Source organism: Monodelphis domestica, chromosome 2 (genome assembly GCF_027887165.1).
Source record: "Monodelphis domestica isolate mMonDom1 chromosome 2, mMonDom1.pri, whole genome shotgun sequence".
Taxonomy (NCBI): domain Eukaryota; kingdom Metazoa; phylum Chordata; class Mammalia; order Didelphimorphia; family Didelphidae; genus Monodelphis; species Monodelphis domestica.
Window position 1 is genome coordinate 267,219,924 of NC_077228.1, and position 20,383 is coordinate 267,240,306.

At 43.2% G+C, this 20,383-nt stretch overlaps 1 protein-coding gene across 9 annotated transcripts in view; it reads right to left on the reverse strand.

Annotated features, from left to right (window-relative positions):
- The window catches only part of TNXB (tenascin XB), a 79,101-nt gene that overhangs the window by 8,531 nt on the left and 50,187 nt on the right, over positions 1 to 20,383 (reverse strand). For 4 of the 9 annotated variants that reach the window (XM_056817927.1, XM_056817925.1, XM_056817922.1 and 1 more), the window contains 9 exons: positions 16,877 to 17,197; positions 16,023 to 16,355; positions 15,181 to 15,510; positions 14,318 to 14,650; positions 12,811 to 13,140; positions 11,951 to 12,280; positions 9,764 to 10,090; positions 9,114 to 9,401; positions 8,002 to 8,280 (listed from right to left, as the gene is read on the reverse strand). In XM_056817927.1, the coding sequence (XP_056673905.1) occupies positions 8,002 to 8,280; positions 9,114 to 9,401; positions 9,764 to 10,090; positions 11,951 to 12,280; positions 12,811 to 13,140; positions 14,318 to 14,650; positions 15,181 to 15,510; positions 16,023 to 16,355; positions 16,877 to 17,197 (2,871 nt within the window). Of the gene's footprint in view, positions 1 to 8,001; positions 8,281 to 9,113; positions 9,402 to 9,763; positions 10,091 to 10,117; positions 11,330 to 11,950; positions 12,281 to 12,810; positions 13,141 to 14,317; positions 14,651 to 15,180; positions 15,511 to 16,022; positions 16,356 to 16,876; positions 17,198 to 20,383 lie in introns of those variants that run through there. The other 5 variants (XM_056817926.1, XM_056817923.1, XM_056817928.1 and 2 more) reach the window with 3 other exon arrangements.

Genomic DNA, 20,383 nt, shown 5'->3' on the forward strand with positions numbered 1-20,383 from the left:
ATTTTTTTTAAACCTTTATCTTCCATCTTAGAATCAATACTGTATATTGGTTCTAAGGCAGAAGAGTGTAAGGGCTAGGTAATGGGGGGTAAGTGACTTGCCCAGGCTCACACAGCTAGAAAGTGCTTGAAGTTGGTTTTGAACCGGTCTTCCTGACTCCCAGCTCTCTATCTATCCATTGTAACACCTAGCTGTTTCTCTCTTTCTCTACATATTCTTTTCTATCATATTATTATTAATTATTTTTATATATTCATGTCTGGATGGTCAGAGAGAAAGAGAATATTGAAGAAATGACTATGGTGGAAAACCAAGTAAGACATTAAAAAAAACAATCAATAAACAGAGTATAGGAATAATACCAGTAGAGAATTAAAAAAGGGTTCTCAGCCCAAACTAGTCAGAAGAAATTTGTGGTCTTCTAGGTGGCACAGTAGATAAAGAGCTGGGCCTGTAGACAGGAAGACTCCCTTTTCTGAGTTCAGATCCAGCCTCAGACACTTTACTAACTGTATAACTCTGGGCAAATCACTTAACCTTGTTGGTCTCAGTTTCCTCATCTGTAAAATGAACTGGCATCCAGTATCCTTACCAAGAAAACCCCAAATGGGGTCACAGAGAGTCAGACATGACTGAACAAGTTTTTGTACTATTGTCAAGAAGAATTGAAGATTAGGTTTCGGAAAGGGGAAAAAAATGGTTGTTAATAGGTTAGTTCTGGTCCTGGCCTCCAGAATTATAGGACATTGGCTAGTTCTCCTTCAGAGCCTTTTCTTGTCAAAGTCTCAGGGCCTAGACCCACATTCTCCTTCTGCCCTAGCATAGACAAAGCCCCCCATCTTTCTGCCCCTGTCTCCTTTTACCACTGCTGTCACCACTTATTTTTGCCTAGAATAAGTCACACATCAGTTAGGCCAACTGTTGAATAAATAAATTAGTCATATAAAAGGAGGTAAAGAGGGGAAAGGAGGTCCTCTCTTTCACCTCAGTTTGCCCCTGGGGCCTAGTCTTGGCAAGTCTTCTGACCAGGGAAGGGCCAGAATTCTGAAGGAAACACACAATGAAAAGGATACATGTTAGTTGCCTTGGAGACACCCCCAAATAGCAAGTTTTGGGGCTAGAAGTAGCAGTTGAGCTAATCTTCTTTCATGAATCATGGTAACAACCCCTCCCATCCTCAAATCCCTACCCCCTGTGCAGGCCCTTCTGTTTTCTTGACCTGCCCTGTGGAGTAGATAACATTGTCTATACCTACTTCCCAAGGCTCAGTGAGGCAGGCCTCATTGCCACTGTAGGTGTAAGGAGGAGGTCTGAAATAGATGAGGTGGATACACGAAGGGACAGACATGGGAGAAAAAGGGAGAGATCTGAGGAAGAGGCTTGATGATGAACTGATAGGAACCTGAGGCTAGGGCAGGATGGGGTGGCCCCAGACTAAAAGACTTTGAGACTTTTAGAAAAGCAATAAGGGGATCAGGTAGGTGGCTCCATGGATAGAGAGCTGGGCCTAAAGATGGGAAGTCTTGGGTTCAAATCCAACCTCAGACACTTCCTAGCTGTGTGGCCCTGGGCAAGTCATTTAACCCCTGTTGCCTAACCCTTGTTGCCCTTCTGTCTTAGAACTTATACTTAATATTGCTACTAAGACAGAAGGTAAAGGTTTAAAAGAAAGACAGTAATAAGAAGGGAATTAGGAAGAAAATTCTGACATCCTAAGTCACAGCTTGTTGTTAGTCTAGCCAGTTGGCTCTGGCTCGTATGATTCATGTTCCTGGGAGTAGGGTGAAGGTCAGAGACCCAAATCTTTGCCCACACCCTCACGCCCCCCCCCCCAATTCCTTTGCCTCTGGGGCAGCTGAGTCATTGGAACAGTGACATCAACTTTTCCCATATTTTTCTTATGAGGTCAAGCCTTCCTTTATCCCTTACCCTTCAATTGTCCCTAGGGTGAGAAGCCAAGTGAAGGGGAGAAAGTGGGAAATGAGGCATAACAGGTGGGGCTAAAGTGGGAAAAGAGAAAGAGAGAGGAAAATGAGTCAATTGAAGAATTAACTCTGCCTTGCTTCGACCCAGGCTGGGGCTGCCTAGCCAGGGAGATATTAGGAGAGAGACCTAGAGGGGGAAATAGTGGGCATGTAGCCTGGGTTATAGGAACCCTAAATACGTGCCCAGGATAGTCTTGCGGAGAAGGGACATACTTGGAAAGCAAATGCTAGAAAACTTGAGATTGGGCTCTTGAGAGAGGCTTGTTGGAATGGACTGGATTAAGGTAACACCTTTTCTTTTATTGTTGGTGTTAGTATGTGTGTAGAATTGTTTCAACATTGTAGTACTAGGGTGACTAAATTGCAGAAAAACTGTTCCCATATGGGGAAAGGCGATGAAATGAATCATCAGAGAGAGCCTGGGGAAGGGAACAGAGTGGTTGGTGACCTGAGCCAGGGAAGGTTTGCTCACTAACTGGGCTCAGGATCTATGGAGAATCTCAGCTCTGTAAAAGGTCTAAGAGCCAGGGTACTCCTCATACAGGAAATGGGAACACAGAAGGCACAAACAGGAAGCATATTTAACACGGGAGGTAAGAGGAGACTTAATTATGCTTCCAGTTGCCATTCCAGGGAATGACATGAAAGTGGCAGACTCAGAGAGGAAATGATGGACCCCACCATGTAGGTCGTATAACTGCAAAGTTATCTAGACCAGATGGTAGCTTAGAGACCCAGAAGAAGACGTCTAGCTTCTCTAAAGGGTAGAACTAGCCTTACCAGCTAGTGACTGCCTCAAGCAGAAGGAACTAGACAGAAAAATAAGTCAAAAAGAGGGTAGGGCTTCCAAGAGACTGGAGTCATAGAAGCATCCAACGGGGATGAAGAAGGCAATTGCTAGTTTAGCAGGAAGAATTGTAGGGAACAGATCAGAGAATCCTTACAGGGAAGCTGCAGAGCAGAAAGGCAAGCACATCTCTTAGTCCTAAAATCAAAACCAGAACCCGAACAAAAGGACTATATCAGTACATGTTAGTCAATAAAAAAGCAATTTGCTGCTGTGATAAGGACTTTAGCTCAATGAATCAAATAGCAGCAAGTTGGTAACCCTAACTACAGCCCAGAGGAAGCAACCTGGGGACCCGCAACTAGAAAGGGACTAGGAAACAGGTTGTGAAACAGAACAAGAATTTCACAAGACTTAGTCATACTAATGTCCTGTGACAGCCAAGTTAATTGTCAGCATGGGTGCAGTTAGGACAAAAAGTTTTTCTGAAAATTCATCATTCTAATTCATTATTTCAAGGTTTTTTATTTGGTTTTGGTTGTTTGGTTTGTTTTTTTCATTGTTTCCTAGAAAAAGTTATTTAAAAAATACTCCAAGCTCGTTTTTTAGTTGAACTAAAAGGATTCACTGAAACCCTTCTCTTCCTCATCTCACCTCTTACTCCAAGTCCTGCTTAAAGCTCAAGGTCTATATCCTACAAGAGCCATTTCTTGATTTCCCCTGAGGCGACATTTCTATTTTCCACCCCAGCGATTATTTTCTGTGGATTTAATATATATATTTGAACGACCATACCTGGGTACATATTGACCCCATTCTCACCACCACCACCACCACCACCACCACCCCCCCCCCCCGCAATAGAATGGAAGCTCTTTTTGGGCAGGGAATATTTTGTTTTTCTCTCTGTATCCTGAGTGCCTAGCACAGAGATGGACACATAATAGTTGCTTGATAAATGCTTAATGAATGAATGGAAAAAAAAAGGAATTTGTTCACAACTAGGCTGGGATGTCCAGGGGCATTGGAATGTTCTAAATGGCCAAGAATACTGGTGAGAGTAGCTGTCTTAGCTCAGGACCCTGGAAAAATCCAGTAGAACTGAGACAGAGAAAAGTGAAAACTCAGGAGTTTTCCTCTGAGAGACAAATTACCTGTTGAAAATATCTTTCACAAATCATGAGGACAGACTTTCCTCTGACTGAGCAAGGATCTAAAAAGATCTTGGCTGTATGGGTTCAATCTAACAAAATGAAAGCCATTAGGGATAAATGTAAACTCTAGCATTTGGGTACAAAAAATCAACTTCATAAATATAAGATGGGGGAGGTATGATTAGACAGCAGTGACTCTGAAAAAAAAAAAACTGTGGGTTTTGGTGAACTACATGAGCCAGTATGAGTCAGTTGTGTGATGTGGCAGCCAAAAAAGCTAATGGAATTTTGGACTGCATTGAGAGGCACAATTTCCAGGAAGGAGGTGGTAATAATCACCATACTCTGCCCTTGTTAGAATTCTTCCAGAGTACTATGTTTATTTCTGGAAACCATTGATAATGCAGAGAGTGACCAAAGGAGGGGTACCAAGATGGGGAAGGGCCCTAAGTCCATGTCAAATGTGGATCACTTGAAGTAACTGGGCACAATTAGCCTAAAGAAGAGAAGACAGTATAGAGAGGTGGGGAGGAAGAGGTGATGGTTGTCTTTAAAATTTTTAGGTAGAAGACAGATTCAACTTGTTCTTTTGGTTTACTAGCACAGAACCAGGAGCAATAAGTGGAAGTTTCTGGAAGCAAATTTAGGAAAAACTTCTTAATAATTAGAGCTGTCCAAAAATGCAATGGGATGCCTTGAAAAATAGTTCTACTTCTTTGGAAGTCTTCAAGCAGAGGCTAGATGCCTACTTACTTGGAGGGTATGAGACAAAGAGAATTCACTTTGTGTAGGGGGTGGGACTTGATGATCACTGTTGCCACTTCTAAGTTCTGTGATTCTAAGTGGCAGTGTGTAGCAGGGCAGGACAGAGGATAAGATCACTCTAGGCCAACATCTTGGTAGTTTCCTACTTAAACTAATTATAAGAAATTAGTCTTTTATAGTCTAATTCCTGAGGACCAAATAATGAAGTGTTAAACTAACTGTAAAACATTACACATTCAGTGATCCTTTTATAGGATGTGACTAAGTCTGAAAAAACTGGAATAGAAACCACTCCAGAGCCTATGGCTTTAGGCAACCTGTAAAAAGTCAGATCAATGAATCTGGGAGAAACTTAAAGAGAAATTCAGCTTCTGATGACACTAGAGGCTGAAGAAAAGGAAGGCCATGAGAAAGCCTGAATCTGCTGCTATACAAAAAAAGGAAAGGACTCAGGAAGAGAGGTTACTTGGGTAGATTGTGTATGAGAGATATCATGATAGAGCTGTGTTAATAAAAACCTTGAGACTAGAAATTACAAGGCAGTAATCTTGTATCCCTTTTCTTCCATGGGGATCCTTCATGGAAGCCTGGGAAAGTCTATTTACCTTTCTTTGCATTAAACAGTTATTTTGTCTCTACAAACAGTGTTAACCAAAGACCATTCCTGGTTTGGTTATACCAATTGGAAATGTGTTTGCAGGGTGGTAACTGAAGTGGAAATATCCCTAGAGAAGTGAGAGAGATCTAACATGGAGGTGTTTTTCTAGAGTATTATTTATTATCTCTGGTTCAAAACTAAAAAACTAAAAAAATTAGAGGTAATTCCATATTCTTTGAGGCCACTTCCCAGAGCATAGAAAGCACATTTATACTGGGAAATTCATCTAGGTAGTGAGTCAGTAGTAGTGTGAAAAGGGGGCAAATAGGAGTGGTTAACCCAGCTCACCACCCATCCCACAACTTCTAGAAGTTTGGACTATCTTCCACTCTTTTTTTTTTTAATTTAAAACCCTTACCTTCTGTCTTGGAGTCAATACTGTATATTGGTATAGAAGGTAAGGGCCAGGCAATGGTGGTTAAGTGACTTGCCCAGGGTCACACAGCTGGGAAGTGTCTGAGGTCACATTTGAACCCAGGACCTCCAGTCTCTAGACCTGACTCTCAATACACTGAGTCAACCAGTTGCCCCCTATCTCCCACTCTTAAACATTCTGGATAGTTTACCTACATGCATACACACATTTGTTTTTATTGTTTAGTCGTTTTTGGTTGTGTCTTTTCTGACTCTTTGTGACCCCATTTGGGGTTTTCTTGGCAGAGACACTGCAGTGGTTTGCCATTTTCTTCTCCAGCTCATTTTATAGTTGAGAAACCAAGGCCAACAACATTAAATGACTTGCCCAGAGCCACACAACTAGTAAGTGTCTGAGGCCAGATTTGAACTTGGGAAGATGAGTTTTCCTGATGCCAAGGCTGGCACTCTATCCACCTGACCATCAAGCTGCCCACACACATATACATACATGTGTGTATGTGTGTATATATACACACATATAATAATGCATATGTGTGTAACATACATGCATATGGGACAGCTAGGTGGCATAGTGGGTAGCATGCTGATCCCTAGAGTCAGGAAGATCTGAGTTCAAATCTAGCATCAGATACTTATTAGCTGTGTGACCCTGGACAAGTCACTTAACCCTGTTTGCCTCAGTTTCCTCATCTGTACAGTGAGCTGGTATTTGGAATTGGTAAATTACTTCAATATCTTTGCCAAGAAAACTCCAAATGAGGTCACAAAAGTCTAACACAATGAAAATGATGACAACAAAATACATGCATACATGAATGTATGTATATATGTGTGTATACATATATACACATACACTCATGTGTATCTATAGATGCATGCATACATGGGTATATGCAGAAACATAGATACATGAAGTATGAATGATTCTTGCAGGAAATCATTCATCTTTCTGTGTGTTGTCAGCTAAGTTCACCCAATGGCCAAGGCCATATATCCTCTGAAGATGATTAAAGAACTTCGCCCCTTATGTATGGGATTGTGGGAAAACTCAACAACTCCTTTACAATCTATGCCTTGTTGTGAGGTTGTTAAGGAAAACCTTTTAATACTAGTATTTATGCATTTTCCCCCCAGTTAAATACTTCTTGTTCCCAGCAAATTAACTGGTGGGGGGGTAGCGGGGTAGGGGGTAGTTATTAGCAAATTAATTGGGTGCTAAGTTATGTTTTTTCTAGAGCACTAAAGGAATGGAAGTGCTGTCAGCTCCTTCTGAACTATGTAATGGACAGAGCACTTGCTCAGGGTTCAAATTCCAACTATTCTAGTTGGTATCTATGAGACCATGATATTTTCCTTCTCTAGGACACTAATGTCATGCAATTCATTAAGGTTTAATTAAGGAGCAGCCAGGTGGCTTAGTGGATTGAGAGCCAAGCCTGGATATGGGAGGTCCTGGGTTCAAATTTGACCTCAGACAATTCCTAGCTGTGTGACTCTGGGCAAATCACTTAACCCCCCATTGCCTAGCCCTTACCCCTCTTCTGCCTTGAACCAATAGTCAATATCCATTCCAAGACAGAAGGTAAGGGCTTAAAAATAAAAATGATGCTAGTAGTTGTAATGACATTTACATGGCACTTTAAAGTTTACGAAAAGCTTTTCATATAATATAGCATTTGAGTCTCACAAAAACCATATGAAGTTAGATACTATAAGTATTATTTCCATTTTACACATGAGAAAATTAAGATTCAGAGATATTTAGTGACTTTCCTGGGGTCACAGAACTAATAAGTGTGGTGAGGTTTGAACCCAACCATTTTGTTGCTCCATCTACTAGACTATCCTGCCCCTCAATAGTTCCTCTCATTTTTAATTGACTTAAGGAAAAAAGAAAACCTAATTAAAAGTAAGAAGGGATGATGGCTAATAAAGGAATAGGAGCCATGACAGGGAAGAAAAGGTTACCAAAGAGGCCCAAAGCCATAAAGATGGCCCTGGGCTGCCATTGCAATAGCCTAGAGGAGATAAGGCCCAGTTGGAAAAATGTTCAAGTTAAAAACAGGCCATTACAGAGAAGGAAAAAATTCAGATAGACAGAACTGGAACTTTCTGACTATTAAGAATAGCTTGGAAGTAAAATGAATCTTAAAGGGCAGGTTATGGGGTCTCTTTTAGGGGGCACTTAAGAAAAAGCCACTCTGGGGAAAAACTTTGGCACAATACTGTTTGGGAGACGGGGAGAAGAAATAGGTTCTCTTGGGTCTTACTCACCTGTGATGCCATCTGCAGAGATAGGGCCAATTCGTTTCTTGCCAAAGAGTCCATAGAGCAGGAACTTGTACTTCCGGTTAGGTTCTAAGTTGGAGATGGTGATCTCTCTCTGATCTTTTCCTACAGGTACCACCTGCAGCTGACCATCCTTGTCCTTGTACTGGACCACAAAGGAATCAAAGGGACCTTGAAGGATTGTCCAGGAGAGGTTCAAAGAGTCTGGAGTTGAGTCTGTCACAATCATCTCCCCTAAGAGGGGAGATGGCTTCACTGCTGGAACTGTAGGAGAGACAGAGATGAGGAAGGAAAAATAGAGAGAGAGAGAGAGAGAGAGAGAGAGAGATGGAAAGAGAGAAGATAATTAGAGACAACTGCAAAGGCATAGGGAAACAGAAAAAAGGGGTAGAGAGAAAAGGCAATCCTATCTAAAGCAGCTTTCCTAAGGCTAGGTTAGTTCAGGTCTCTGAGGAAGGAAACTATAAATTCTGGAAGAACAGAGATTCCTGAAGTGTAGGGACTACATTTTCTATTCATTTAGAAATTTATAGGGATAGAAAAAAGCCAGCCCAAAGAAAGGGAGATAATAATATATACTAGTAGGAATACAAGTTAGAAGAAAAACTAAATGGATAGGAAACAAGGAAGTAGTAGCAGTAGCCTACATTTCTAGAGTTTCAACTTTTACAAAATATTTTTCTCATAACAACTCAATGAAGAAGATAGTATTATTATTCCCATTTTTATGCACAGGAAAAACTGAGGCTTGGAGAGGTTTCAATGACATAAGGTCACTTGAGTTAATAATTATTGACTCTGGGGTTTGAGTAGTTCTCTCCTGAGTGCCCTTAGTGCGACTTCACCCTGCATCAAGTACTGGGAAGGAGGTAAAGTCTGGCATTACAAAGGTGGGATTCGAGGTCCTGGCGTAACAAGCGCCTCATAGTTTTTTTCTTGCTCTGATCATGGAGGAAAGAATGTTCTAATCACAACCACTAGAGAGTGAAACAGGACAAGAATGAAAACATTCCAGGACTCTAGGTTCCTAACAGTGGCAGAGAGAGGAACGTGGAAAAACAAAGTCTGGAAAAAGTAAATTTCTATTGTGCACTCACGGGTCTTGGCTTCTGCAGAGGTAGGGGCACTGCGTTTCCCATTGTGAAGTCCAAAGAGCAGGAACTTGTATTTCCGGGAGGGCTCTAGGCCAGAGACAGTGACCCCACTCTGGTCACCTGCTACTGGCAGCACCTGGGGCTTCCCCTCTCTATCTTTGTACTGGATCACAAAGGAGTCGAAGGGGCCCTGAAGGACACTCCAGCTGAGGTGCAGGGAGTCCTGCCTTACGTCTGTCACAGTTAACTCCCCTAGGTAGGGTTCTGGTGGGACTTCAGTGTCTTCAGGAGCTAGGTCAGAGAAGAACAGAGACCAACTGAAATGAGCTGCAGAGGGGAGTACAGGGGATTTAGGGTGGTAGGAATTTAAGTGAAACCTGGGAAATATTTTGCATGAAGGTTCTAGGGAACCCAGTGTAAAACACTGTTGGACTCCTAAAAATGGCATTCGAAGGAAGGAGGAGCCCACAGCAGCCACCAGGCCGGCCAAGTAACTTTTCAAAGAATCCTCTCTTAACCACATTCAGCCACAGAGGTCTGGCGGGGGTCACAGAGAGAGGAGGTGATGGGAAGTGTGGGCATAGTCATTTCTATGGGGTTGAGAGAGCAGGTCCAAGCCCCTTACCCCAGACAGCTTTGTTCTCCCTACTCACCTGTCACAGCAGTCGTGGAGATGGGACCCACACGCTGGCCATCAAAAAAGCCAAAGAGATTCATCTTGTATTTGTGATTAGGCTCCAGGCCAGAAATGATGATTTCTTTTTGGCTGCCCCCAGTGCGAACTGCTTTAGATTGTCCATCCCCGTTCTTGTATTGCATCATGAAAGAGTCAAACTGGCCTTCAGGGACAGTCCAGGAGAGGTGCAGAGAGTCTGAGGTGGTCTTCATCACTGTCAGCTTCCCTAGCTGAGGTTTAACAGAGACTTCTGTAGGGGCCTCAGTGGTTAAGACCGTGGGGGATGGAGTCTCTTCTTCTAGCACTGGGATAGAGACAAATCAAGACAGAGTTGAACTGAGCTTGGAAGGGCAAATGTGGGTCTCTCAAGTGAATGATTCCTCTTTAGGGACCATGAAGAGGTACCCCAAGGAATAGTACTCTGTGATATGATGGAAAGTGTGCTAGATTTGGAGTGGGCAACCTAGGTTCAAATCTCACCTCTGCTACTTATTAGCTGGACTACCTTGGGCAGGTCACTTACCTTCTCTAGGCCTCAATTCCTCAACTATAACATGAATGGTTGGATTGGATATCCTGTAAAGTCCCTTCTAACTCTAAATCTATGATCCTATGAAATACACTTCTAAAAATAATAAACTGTGGTTATAATACTTTGCACAGCTCCTAGAAAATGCAGCCTAATGAATGGTTGGGAAATGGGGTATTCTGGTTAACCAGATAGTCTGGACATGCTTTGCCTTCTGCCCTCAACCTGTTACTAATAAGAGTTGGCATTTATATAGTGCTTTATGGCTTACAAAGTCCCTTGCACATAAAACCCCCGGAGCTTCACAACCACACTGTAAAATAGGCAACAAAAACATTTTACAGTTGAGGAAACATGTGTGAGTGGTTCATAGTCAAAGAGCGAGTCAGCAGCAGAGCTAGAGCAGTTTTCCAGATCTTTGGGGACCCAAACTTGGGCTCTTTCCCTTGCCCCAAAGCTGCCACCTTGAGATCATCCCCATTACAAAGAGCATAAATGCTCCCTCTCTGCAGGACCTGGGGGCAAAGGGACACAGATCAAACTCTATACCAACAAGCCCTTGCTGAACTGAATCAAAATGGATTACCATTTGAAATAAAGTTTTTAGCTATACGTGACTGGAAAATCTTGTTATTAATTTTTTAAATTAGAATGGGGTTGTTGCAAAGAGAAAACCTGATCACTTACTTATCATACCTATGGTAGAAACAGGGCCCACACGCTGTCTGTCATGGAAACCATACAGATTCATCTTATATTTGTGATTGGGTTCCAAGCCAGAAATTGTGACTTCATTCTTGTCACCTTCCACACGAACTGTCTGGGGTTGGCCATCCCTGTCCTTGTACTGGATTATAAATGAATCAAAATCCCCCTGGGTGACAGTCCAGGAGAGTTGAAGAGAATCTGGGCTGGCCTCTGTAACCATCAGCTGCCCCAGGAGGAGTTCTTTGGTGGGTTTTGGAGGCTCAGTAGCTGGAATTGTAGGGGTCGGGGTCTCATCTGTGACCTCATCTGAAGCCCAGAGGGAAGGAACCAAAGAGAGGGTAAATGGATTTGGGGATGGATTAACTCTTCATAATTTGTTCTGTGGTCTAATGGAACACATATGTCTGTAGAGATAAATAACTTCCCCTATCCAATCCTAGAAAGGTGTGTTCTTTAGATGATGAAAGAAAAGCTTTTACATAACAATTTCAGAGATACTTGATAAGTGCCAGGAGCATTTCAACCAACTGGTTAAGCCTATAACTACCAGGTGGAGAAGGTGAATGGTTGAAATAGTTACTAGCAGAGTAGTCAACAGAGCACCAAGAGCTCCAATAATAACCAGTTGAACCATGGATTCTGGGGAATTAGTTGGAACATGAACAAAGATAATGATATTGGGCAGAAATAGAATGAACATGGAGACAGAGAATCAACCACCAATGCTCAGGCTGAGCTTCCCCCTTGACATTTTTTTCGAATGATCTAATTCCTTTCCCATTCAGCCCAGAACAATTGTCATACTCTTTTAAATAGGTAGGAAGAAGCAAAATGAAAATTGGACCTACACAGACAGACCAATCAACAGGAAGGAAATACCTTCTCACTACAGTCTCACCCTTGACAATTCTACTGTCCCTCACTTACCAGTTTTGCCAATGACAGAGACTGGGCCCACACGCTGGCCATCATGGAAACCATAGAGATTCATCTTGTATTTGTGGTTAGGCTCCAGGTCAGAGATGGTAACTTCATTCTGGTCTCCCCCAACACGCATGGCCTGGGGTCTCCCATCCTTGTCTTTGTACTGGATTGTGAAGGAGTCAAAGTCTCCCTGGGAGATGGTCCATGAGAGCTGCAGGGAATCCTGGGTGGCCCCTGTCACTGTCAGTTCCCCAAGCTGGGGCTTCTCTGTGGGCTCAGGAGCCTCAGTGGCTGGCACTGTGGGCACAGGGGTCTCTTCTACTTTGTGTGGGTCTGTGAAGGGGAGACACAGAAAAAGGGTAAGTCAGCCCTAGGAAGAAGTTCGCCATCATTGCCTTTGGGTCTGTCACTCCTGTGTTCCTCAAGTGTGTTCAGGGACTAGAGGGAATTCTTCCATTTTATTGGTAGGATGTAATCTAGGGAACCTTTCCATTGGAGTGTGGGGAGTCATGCCTGGCCAGTGTCTCAATAAACAGTCTGAATAACTGAGCATGATCAGACTTCCCAGAAGACATAGTATAATGGAGCACAGAGAAGTTAGCAGAGTAGAAATTATCCTAGTGATGTATCATCTCTTCAGTGATCTGGTCCCTTTTCTACTTAGCTTCAGAGTATTTGTCATGCTCGTTAAATAGGTAGGAAGAAGAAAAATGGAAATTGTGGCAACAGACAAGGAATGTGGGAAGAGGTCACGGGTATCCTGGCCATATTTCAAAGGACCTACACAGACAGACCAATCAACAGGAAGGAAATACCTTCTCACTGCAGTCTCACCCTTGACAATTCTACTGTCCCTCACTTACCAGTTTTGCCAATGACAGAGACTGGGCCCACACGCTGGCCATCATGGAAACCATAGAGATTCATCTTGTATTTGTGGTCAGGCTCCAGGTCAGAGATGGTAACTTCATTCTGGTCTCCTTCAACACGCATGATCTGGGGTCTCCCATCCTTGTCTTTGTACTGGATTGTGAAGGAATCAAAGTCTCCCTGGGAGATGGTCCAGGACAGCTGCAGGGAATCCTGGGTGGCCCCTGTCACTGTCAGTTCCCCAAGCTGGGGCTTCTCTGTGGGCTCAGGAGCCTCAGTGGCTGGCACTGTGGGCACAGGGGTCTCTTCTACTTTGTGTGGGTCTGTGAAGGGGAGACACAGAAAAAGGGTAAGTCAGCCCTAGGAAGAAGTTCACCATCATTGTCTTTGGGTCTGTCACTCCTGTGTTCCTCAAGTGTGTTCTTCCATTTCATTGGTAGGATGTAATCTAGGGAACCTTTCCATTGGAGTGTGGGGAGTCATGCCTGGCCAGTGTCTCAATAAACAGTCTGAATAACTGAGCATGATCAGACTTCCCAGAAGATATAGCATAATGGATGTGAATTTTAGATTTTACTCCACCCTGCTTAGTCTTTAGAATTTTAGCTACCAGGAATGTATATACCCCTACTTAAGAATTAAGTGTAGGGGAGGAAGGTCTATGACCCATGTGGGCTAGCAAGTGACAAATAGAAACAACTGACTGACTCCCTGGGCCTTCCAAAGCCAAGTTTAAGCCACCATTGGTACATGTGAGACGCAGGAAGTGATGTAAAGAACTGCCTTTATATTTCATGTCACTTCCTGTGAGACGGACTTGGCAGGGAAACTTGACTGTGAGCATGAGACCTCATATTGCTTCCCTTAGACTGTCATGTGATGAGTGCAAGGCTGACTCCCCTTTCTTTGGCTTTTCTGGAGGCACCAGCCTCTGAAGAGGCCCCTCATCTTGGTGGAGGCTCGTGGCTGGAAGCTGTGCTAGATTTAATCCTCTGCGCCTCCACCTCCCCATGCCCCTTGGCTGGGGCCTCTGAAGTCCTGCCTGGTATCTCTTTCTTTTTCCTCTTTCTTTCTTCCTTCCTTAATATCTTCACTCTATTGTAAATAAACCACCATAAAATTCCATTCTGACTTGAGTATTTCATTGGGATTTAGAATTTAAATCCCTGGTGACCAACTAACAATATATTCAGTCCAACCATAAGTTTTACCCATAACATGGACCACAGAGAAGTTAGCAGAGTAAAAATTATCCTAGTGATGTATCATCTCTTCAATGATCTGGTCCCTTTTCTACTTAGCTCCAGAGTATTTGTCATGCTCGTTAAATAGGTAGGAAGAAGAAAAATGGAAATTGTGGCAACAGACAAGGAATGTGGGAAGAGGTTACGGGTATCCTGGCCATATTTCAAAGGACCTACACAGACAGACCAATCAACAGGAAGGAAATACCTTCTCACTGCAGTCTCACCCTTGACAATTCTACTGTCCCTCACTTACCAGTTTTGCCAATGACAGAGACTGGGCCCACACGCTGGCCATCATGGAAACCATAGAGATTCATCTTGTATTTGTGGTCAGGCTCCAGGTCAGAGATGGTAACTTCATTCTGGTCTCCCCCAACACGCATGGCCTGGGGTCTCCCATTCTTGTCTTTGTACTGGATTGTGAAGGAGTCAAAGTCTCCCTGGGAGATGGTCCAGGACAGCTGAAGGGAGTCTGGACTGGCCCCTGTCACCATCAGTTCCCCAAGCTGGGGCTTCTCTGTAGGTTCAGGAGCCTCAGTGGCTGGCACTGTGGGCACAGGGGTCTCTTCTATGACTTTGTGTGGGTCTGTGAAGGGGAGACACAGAAAAAGAGTAAGTCAGCCCTAGGAAGAAGTTCGCCATCATTGTCTTTGGGTCTGTCACTCCTGTGTTTCTCAAGTGTGTTCAGGGACTAGAGGGAATTCTTCCATTTTATTGGTAGGATGTAATCTAGGGAACCTTTCCATTGGAGTGTGGGGAGTCATGCCTGGCCAGTGTCTCAATAAACAGTCTGAATAACTGAGCATGATCAGACTTCCCAGAAGACATAGCATAATGGAGCACAGAGAAGTTAGCAGAGTAGAAATTATCCTAGTGATGTATCATCTCTTCAGTGATCTGGTCCCTTTTCTACTTAGCTCCAGAGTATTTGTCATGCTCGTTAAATAGGTAGGAAGAAGAAAAATGGAAATTGTGGCAACAGACAAGGAATGTGGGAAGAGGTCACGGGTATCCTGGCCATATTTCAAAGGACCTACACAGACAGACCAATCAACAGGAAGGAAATACCTTCTCACTGCAGTCTCACCCTTGACAATTCTACTGTCCCTCACTTACCAGTTTTGCCAATGACAGAGACTGGGCCCACACGCTGGCCATCATGGAAACCATAGAGATTCATCTTGTATTTGTGGTCAGGCTCCAGGTCAGAGATGGTAACTTCATTCTGGTCTCCTTCAACACGCATGGCCTGGGGTCTCCCATCCTTGTCTTTGTACTGGATTGTGAAGGAATCAAAGTCTCCCTGGGAGATGGTCCAGGACAGCTGAAGGGAGTCTGGACTGGCCCCTGTCACCATCAGTTCCCCAAGCTGGGGCTTTTCTGTGGGCTCAGGAGCCTCAGTGGCTGGCACTGTGGGCACAGGGGTCTCTTCTACTTTGTGTGGGTCTGTGAAGGGGAGACACAGAAAAAGGGTAAGTCAGCCCTAGGAAGAAGTTCACCATCATTGTCTTTGGGTCTGTCACTCCTGTGTTCCTCAAGTGTGTTCTTCCATTTTATTGGTAGGATGTAATCTAGGGAACCTTTCCATTGGAGTGTGGGGAGTCATGCCTGGCCAGTGTCTCAATAGACAGTCTGAATAACTGAGCATGATCAGACTTCCCAGAAGACATAGCATAATGGAGCACAGAGAAGTTAGCAGAGTAGAAATTATCCTAGTGATGTATCATCTCTTCAGTGAACTGGTCCCTTTTCTACTTAGCTCCAGAGTATTTGTCATGCTCGTTAAATAGGTAGGAAGAAGAAAAATGGAAATTGTGGCAACAGACAAGGAATTTGGGAAGAGGTCACAGGTTTCCTGGCCATATTTCAAAGCATCTACAGAGACAGACCAACCAATGGGAAGGAAGTAGATTCTCACTGGAGTCTCACCCTTGACAATTCTACTGTCCCTCATTTACCAGTTTTGCCAATGACAGAGACTGGGCCCACACGCTGGCCGTCATGGAAACCATAGAGATTCATCTTGTATTTGTGGTCAGGCTCCAGGTCAGAGATGGTAACTTCATTCTGGTCTCCTTCAACACGCATGATCTGAGGTTGTCCATATCTATCTTTGTACTGGATTGTGAAGGAGTCAAAGTCTCCCTGGGAGATGGTCCATGAGAGCTGCAGGGAATCCTGCGTGGCCCCTGTCACTGTCAGTTCCCCAAGCTGGGGCTTCTCTGTGGGTTCAGGAGCCTCAGTGGTTGGCACTGTGGGCACAGGGGTCTCTTCTTCAACTTTGTGTGCAGCTGTAAAAGGGAGATACAGAGAAAGGGTGAGTCAGCCCCAGGAAGAAGTTCCCTATCTTTGCCTTCCTCTATCACTCCTATGAGCAGGGTACATTTGTTCCTCAAGAGTGATCAGGGACTATAAGGAATTCCTCCATTTTAATCATAGGATGTATTCTAGGGAGTCCTTACATTGGAATGTGGGGAGTCATTCCTGGTCAGTATCTCAAGATATATTCTGAATAGCTGGCCATGATCAGACTTCCCAGAAGACATAACATAATGGACATCATCCTAGTAATACACCATCCCTTCAATGACCTGGTCCCTTTCTCTCTCAGCTGCAGAGTATTTGTCATGTTTGTTAAATAGGTAGGAAGAAGTAAAATGGAAATTATGTCAATACAGACATGGGATACGGGAAGAGAACATAGGCATCCTGGCCATATTTCAAAGCATCTACAGAGACAGACCAACCAATGGGAAGGAAGTAGATTCTCACTGCAGTCTCACCCTTGACAATTCTACTGTCCCTCACTTACCAGTTTTGCCAATGACAGAGACTGGGCCCACACGCTGGCCATCATGGTAACCATAGAGATTCATCTTGTATTTGTGGTCAGACTCCAGGTCAGAGATCGTAACTTCATTCTGGTCTCTCCCAACACGTATGATCTGGGGTTGTCCATATCTATCTTTGTACTGGATTGTGAAGGAGTCAAAGTCTCCCTGGGAGATGGTCCATGAGAGCTGCAGGGAATCCTGAGTGGCCCCTATCACCATCAGTTCCCCAAGCTGGGGCTTCTCTGTGGGTTCAGGAGCCTCAGTGGCTGGCACTGTGGGCACAGGGGTCTCTTCTGCTACTTCATGTGGAGTCATAAAAAGAAAGCACACAAAGAAGATAAGTTGAACTTGAAGATTTCACTGATAGTGGCCTCCTGTTCCTCATTCTGGATAGAATTTCAACAGAAGTGAAAAGGAATTTCTCTAGTTTATACAAACTAATTTGGTTTTGAAGTAGAAAGAATGTTGGATTTAAAGTGAGAAAGACCCTGCCTCAGACATTTCAAGCTGTGTCACCCTGGGCAAGTCACCTAAGTTCTCTAAGTTTCAGTTTCCTCATCTGGAAAATGGGGATGACAATAGCACTTATCTCCCAGGGTTATATCCCAGGGTTGCTACAAAGTTCAAATGAGATGACATATGTAAATAAAGAACTTTAAAAACCATAAAGAACTACTTTAACAAGATTATTATTAATATTATCTCATGTTTAAAATTTGGGGTTTTTTAGACAGTCACAGAACCGACTTAGAGTCTTTACACTGGAACCTGTGGAATCCCGATTTATTAAAACCAGTTGACTCACTATCTCACTCATCATAGTGGGTTTTCCAAATCTTTTCTTTCCTCCTCAAGTTTTCCAGAACTCTTCCTCCCCTTACTTTTTCAGCTGAGAATTTTGCGTCTTATTTCACTGAGAAAATGGAGACTATTCTCCAAAAGCTTCCTCTTATTATCTCCTCAACTCCCATCTCCCATATGCCTTCTGATATTATCTCAACCTTCACCTCATCTCACACAGAGGCAGCAATTTTCCTCAGCAAGGAGAACCATTTTATACATGTAGGTAATTCTATTCCAACCCATCTTCTACAGACTACCTTCTCTATCATCCCCACTCTTTCATATATCTTCAATTTCTCCTTGTCTACTGGCTACTTCCCTACTATCCTCAAACATGCCCATATTTTCCCCATTCTCAAGAAAATTTCACTTGGTCCATCCATTTTTATTAACATCCCATATCTTTCTTGACTTTTGCATGTAAACTACTAGAGAGCCATCTACAATAGGTGCCTCTACTTCCACTCCTCTCATTCTATTTGTAACTCTCTACACTGACATCCCACCCCTCTTATTCAGCTGAAATTGATCTCAAAAATTCCTAGCTCTTAATTGCCCAATCCAATGGTCTTTTCTCAATCTTCATCCTTCCTGACTTCTATGCAACCTCTTACAGTGGTGATCACCCTCTTCTCCTTGATACTGTCTTTTCTCTAAGTTTTCATGTCCTTGTTCTCCTAACTGTGTAATTTGTATTTCTTAGTCTTTCTTCCCAGAGCTTCCTTTAGGTCATGCCATGAACGTCCTTAGCCCTCGTCTTTTCTCCCTTTATATTATTTCACTTGGTGATCTCATCAACACCTATGGAGCCCTAATTGTCGCTATGTGGATGACTCTGATCTGCTTTCTGGTTCTAACCTTTCTCCTCACCTCTAGTTTTATGTCTCCAATTGCCTATTAAATATATGAACTGAATGATTCACAGATAGCTTAAACTCAACATATCCAAAGTTGAACTTGGTATGTTTCCCCCATAAATTTCTCCTTTCCCCACCTTCCCTATTACTGTCAAGGAAATCATTATCCTCTCAGTCACAGACTCAAAAGCTGGGGATCATCCTCAACTATTCTCTCTCATCCGTCATATCCAATCAGTTGCCAAGATTTGTTGATTTTTACCTTCATAAAATTTTATATATATATATGTATATATATATATACATATATATATATATATATCCACCCCCTTCTCTCCTCTGCGTCTGCTACCACCCTCGTACAGGCCCTCATCATTCTGCCTAGACTGTGGCATGTACATTGGTCTCCTGGCCTCAAATCTCTCCTCACTTCAGTCCAATCTCCACTGAGCTGTCCAAGTGACCTTCCCAAGTGCAGGTCTGACTATGTCACTGTGTTAGGTAATTAACAATATAATAATAAATAAGAATGAACAAAACTGACTGTGAAGTTCACCAATTGGTTTCTTATGCCTGCTTTGCTAATAAATCATGTTGCCCAGATTATCTCCCCAGTTATTAAATATATTCATAATGATAAATATATGAATTAACCACCATAATGTCCCCCTGCCCCTATATAATTAACTCTGGTAGCTCCCTATTACCTCCAGGATTAAATATAAAATCTTCTGTTTGGCATTCAAAGTCCTTTATAATCTGACATCTTCCTAGGTCCGATCTTTTTATATCTTTTATATCTCTGCTCATGTACTTTGCAATCCAGTGACACTCTCCTCAATTCTGCTTCTCCCATAAGACACCGTCACCTAACCTTGGACATTTTCTTTCTTTCTTTTTTCCTTTATACCTTTAACTTCTGTTTTAGTATCAATTCTAAGGCAGAAGAGTGGCAAGAGCTAGGTGAATGGGGTAAAATGACTTGCCCTAGGTCACACAGCTAGGAAGGATCTGAGGCTAGATTTGACTCAGGTCCTCCTGACTCTAGGCCTGGCACTCTATCCACTGTTACCTAGCTGCCTCTTTGTGGGCATGTTCAATGGCTTTTCCTCATGCTTGGAATTCTCTTCTCATCTCTACCTGTTGGCTTCCTTTAAGTCCCAGGTTAAATCCTATCTACTCTAGGAAACCTTTCTCAATCCCTCCTAATTCTTGTGCCTTCCCTGTGCTAATTATCTCTCATTTAGCCTGTATACACAGCTGGTTTGAATAGTGTCTCCCCTGTTAGAGTATGAGCTCCCTGAGAAGAGGATCTATTTAGTATCCCAAGCACTAGAACAGTGCCTGGCACATAGCAGATGCTTAATAAAAGTTTATTGATTTACTGACTGACAACACAAACATTTAGAGCTCTCAAGAAGGAACTGAGAACAGTTACAAGAAGATAGGTCTTGGGAGCAATGAAGTAGTTCAATGGATAGAGAGCCTGGTCTGGATGCAGGAGGTCCTCGTTCAAATCTGGCCTTAGACACTTCCTAGGTGTGTGACTCTGGGCAGGTCACTTAACCCCAGTGAACTAACCCGAACCTCTCTTCTGCCTGGGAACCAATACATAGTATGGATTCTAAGACAAAAGGTAAGGGGTTAAAAACAAAAAGACAGATCAGAGCAAAAGAGAATTGTGGAGGTTCTGGCTTTCCTGTGATCTGCTTTCCTTCTCACTGAGTGCTAGAGAATCTGTGGAGTTTGACACCTCAGGAGAACCAAAGTAGTTTCAAGGGCCTA